This window comes from Tupaia chinensis, unplaced genomic scaffold (genome assembly GCF_000334495.1).
Source record: "Tupaia chinensis unplaced genomic scaffold, TupChi_1.0 Scaffold000465_1, whole genome shotgun sequence".
NCBI classification, from domain to species: Eukaryota; Metazoa; Chordata; class Mammalia; order Scandentia; family Tupaiidae; genus Tupaia; species Tupaia belangeri.
The window spans coordinates 2,246,943-2,250,628 of record NW_006159974.1 but is presented as its reverse complement, the minus strand read 5'-3'; the positions used below and the strand labels follow the sequence as shown (position 1 = coordinate 2,250,628).

Genomic DNA, 3,686 nt, shown 5'->3' with positions numbered 1-3,686 from the left:
GCAGGATTGGGAAGGGCTTAGGCGCAGGCGGGGGGGGGGGACATCTATGAAAAGGCAGATGTGTTGGCATTTTGTGGGTAGGAGTGCATTAGCGTTTGAATCAGTGCACCTCTTGGTCCCCTGCCCAGCTGGTGCTTCTGGCTGGGAAGCTGAACACACTGGCTGCTGTGGTCACAGTCTTCTACTTGGTGGCCTATGCTGCAGTGGACCTGTCCTGCTTGAGCCTGGAGTGGGCTTCGGCTCCCAACTTCCGGTGAGCGACTAAGATGTCTGGGTCTACAGAGAAAGGGAGGAAGGATGGGAAGGACACGGTTTGGGGAGAGGGAAGTGGCTGGCTGTGTGTTCAGGGCAGCTCTGAGTTCCCTTCCTCTTCTCTTCATCTACCTTAGCCCCACCTTCAGCCTGTTCTCCTGGCACACCTGCTTGCTGGGGGTGGCCTCCTGCCTGCTCATGATGTTTCTTATCAGCCCTGGGGCCGCAGGAGGCTCCCTCCTGCTCATGGGCCTGCTTTCTGCCCTGCTCACCGCACGAGGAGGCCCCAGCAGCTGGGGCTACGTCAGCCAGGCCTTGCTTTTCCATCAGGTTGGGAGCTTGGTGCGGGTGGGGAGGCAGTCTAAGAAAGCGGGAGTGGGGTGCTTTGTCTCCCTCAGCTGGAGTTGGTGTCCTTGTACAGGAGGCTTGAATTGAGGCTGCCCATCCCAGCCCTTCCTCCCCTTACCTGGTCCCTGTCCCCAGGTGCGCAAATACCTGCTACGGTTGGATGTCCGGAAGGAGCACGTGAAGTTCTGGCGGCCCCAGCTGCTGCTCCTGGTAGGGAACCCCCGGGGTGCCTTGCCTCTGTTGCGATTGGCCAACCAGCTCAAGAAGGGGGGACTCTACGTCCTGGGCCATGTCACCCTGGGAGACCTTGGTGAGTCACTTTCCCACTCACTCTTGCCTTTCTGCTCCCCTCAGATGTCTCAGGCTTCTTCCCACATGACCCCTCCACAGCCCAGCTCTAGCCCTGCCCAGACCCAGTGGGGACCTGGACTCTGTGAGGAGAGAGTAAACGAGTTTGGCCAACATTTGCTGCCTTCCTTTCCTTACCTTCTCTGCAGATTCCCTGCCCTCGGACCCCGTGCAGCAGCAGTACGGGGCATGGCTGAGCCTGGTGGACCGGGCCCAAGTGAAGGCCTTTGTGGACCTCACCCTCTCACCCTCGGTGCGTCAGGGGGCACAGCATCTGCTGCGAATCTCAGGCCTTGGTGAGCTGCTCCTCCCTGGGTTTTCCCTGTCCCCCTGCAGTGTAGACCACAGATTGTAAACTGCCAGAGGACCTCACAATTTAGTGCAGATAAGACAGTGTGTAAAGATAACAGCCATAGGTAGTGTGTGATCAGGTCTAACAGGAGATGCTAAAGACTAGAGATGCAGTGACACTGTCCTGGGTTTCTGCTTTTATTTATTTATTTTGAACCAAAATTGGGGCTTAGGCTCTAAAGAGCATATTTTCTGGAGACAATGGCAGAATTATTTGAGTCTCTGGCTACCCCGTGAAATCTAGGGCAGATAGTACCTAACCACCAGGGTAGAGAGAAAGGAAGACCACAGTGCACTGATGTGGGCAGCAGAGGTTTTATAGAGAGATGGTGACTTAGCCAGGCATCGAAAGGGGCCGAGAAGTAGGGAATGGTGTAACATGGTCCCAGTCACCATGAAGGAGGCAGGAGGGTATGTTGGCTGATGCTTTTGGATGGAGTGAAAGAATCCTAGCCTCGTGATTTTCTTTTTAATTGATGGAGGGTGCATGCACTTGGCAGAGAAAGAGAAAGCAGGAAGAGAGGGAGGGGAATAGAGGGGGAAAGAGAACATGAGTGAGTACTCCCCCATGGGGTGTGGCCAGACTTCAGTCCCTTCGGCATTTCTCCATCCTGTCTGGATTTTACGCACACATGGACACACTGCCATGGTTTTCTGTTTTGTTTTGTTTGTTTGTCTTGGTTATTTTACTATAGGGTGTATGCATTTCATGGAGAAACAGAGAGAAAGGAGCAAAGTGAGAAAGCACCCCGCATGAGGGATGGCCATGCTGCAACCCCTTTTCCTTCATTCTTCTCTTGGGATTTTGGGCACACACTCAGCATGTTTTTCAAGCTGCTGGGTCCAAGACGTGAACTGCACAGTTGGCCATATGGAATCCAGCCATCTTAACCACCATACCACTGGCTGGCCCAACACCTGGCATGTGTTTCAAGCTGCCAGGGTTGGAGTTCCAACTGTGGTCAGCCATGTGGGATCTGGCTCTCTACCCACTAGGCTATGAAGTCAGCTCCCCAGCTTTGTGACTGAGCACCTCAGATCCATACCCCCGCCTTCTCTTCCCTGAATACCAGGGTCTGGTACCTGGGTGCATGCCTTCTGCATTTAGTGTCTGACTGAAGTTCAGCAGTGTTGGACATTGCCCTGTGCAGTAAATCAGAACTCTGGGGGAGAAAAAAAAGAGAAGAAAGAAAAGAACGGGACCCTGGAACATGCTCAGGAGGGGCTGTGGCTGGTTCACTTAGCAAGATCAGCTGCAGTTCGCAGCTGCTGAGATGTTCGGTGGTGTCATTGCACAGTAGCTCCTGGAGCATCGGGGCACTTGGACTTTCTTCAGTTCTACCTTTTGTTTAAGGCAATCACTATGTTCATGAAATTTTTAAAAAAAATTGCCAGAGCACGCATTCGCCAGAGAAAAACAGAGATAGAGAGATGGGGAGATGGAGAAAGTGCCCCTCAGTGGGGCATAATCATGCTGCAATCCCATCTCCTTCACTTTTTCTATCCCGTCAGGATTTTGGGCATACCTATACATGCCTGGCAAGTTTTTCAAGCCAGTGGAGCTGATATTCTAACCATGTGGTTGGCCATGTGGCACCTGGCGCCCTTAATCACTAAGCCATTGGACTGGCCCTGTCCATAAAATTTATCCAATGGGTGATAATTCTAAAAAAAAAAAAAGAGAAAGCATTGGGGCCTGCAAGTGGCATGGTGGTTAAAGGCTCTGGACTCCCACATGGCCAATCACGGTTCAAGTCTCGGATCTGGTGGCTTGCTTTCTCACTTCCTCTGTCTCTCTCTCTGATCAAATTGAAAAATAATAATGATAATAATAATAAATAAGGTTAAATAAAATAATTCTAAAAAATATTAAAAAACACAGACTCTTAGGTCCCTTTAAAAAAAAAAAAAGAGAAAGCATTTCCAGGCCAGCAGGTGGTATGGAGATTAATACACTGGATCCTAGGGCCAGCTACATGGTTCAAGTCCTGGATCTGGTGGTTTGAAAATCACATCTAGTGCATGTGCGTGCATGCCCAAAATCCTGAGAGAAGAATGGAAGAGAAGGGATTAAGGCATGGCTGTACTCCCTGGGGGGTGATTTCTCATTTTTCCTCTCTCTCTGCAAGTTCATGCACCCTACAGCAAAAATTAAAAAAAAAAAAAAAAAAAAAGGGGAGAGACAGAAAGAAAGCATTTTATTTAAATAGTAAATTTTCCTGACAGAATTTGACCTACTGGTAAATTTTGAGCAGCCTGCTTCATGAGAAGGGGGTCTTAGAAGAGGTCTCTAATCTCCCTGTAAGCTCAGTCTCCCTTTTAACAAAAAGGAGTAATCACCCATTTCCACACTGGTTATTTGAAACTGAAAAGCAGGAGCTGCCAGA

General features: G+C 50.3%; 1 protein-coding gene across 1 annotated transcript in view; it reads left to right on the top strand.

The window, feature by feature from the left end:
* Nucleotides 1–3,686, top strand: part of SLC12A9 (solute carrier family 12 member 9) — a gene marked incomplete in the record, with an annotated part of 10,828 nt that overhangs the window by 5,035 nt on the left and 2,107 nt on the right. The window contains 4 exon segments of the mRNA XM_006155752.3: nt 129–253; nt 390–582; nt 736–910; nt 1,098–1,244. Of these exon segments, the coding sequence (XP_006155814.2) occupies nt 129–253; nt 390–582; nt 736–910; nt 1,098–1,244 (640 nt within the window).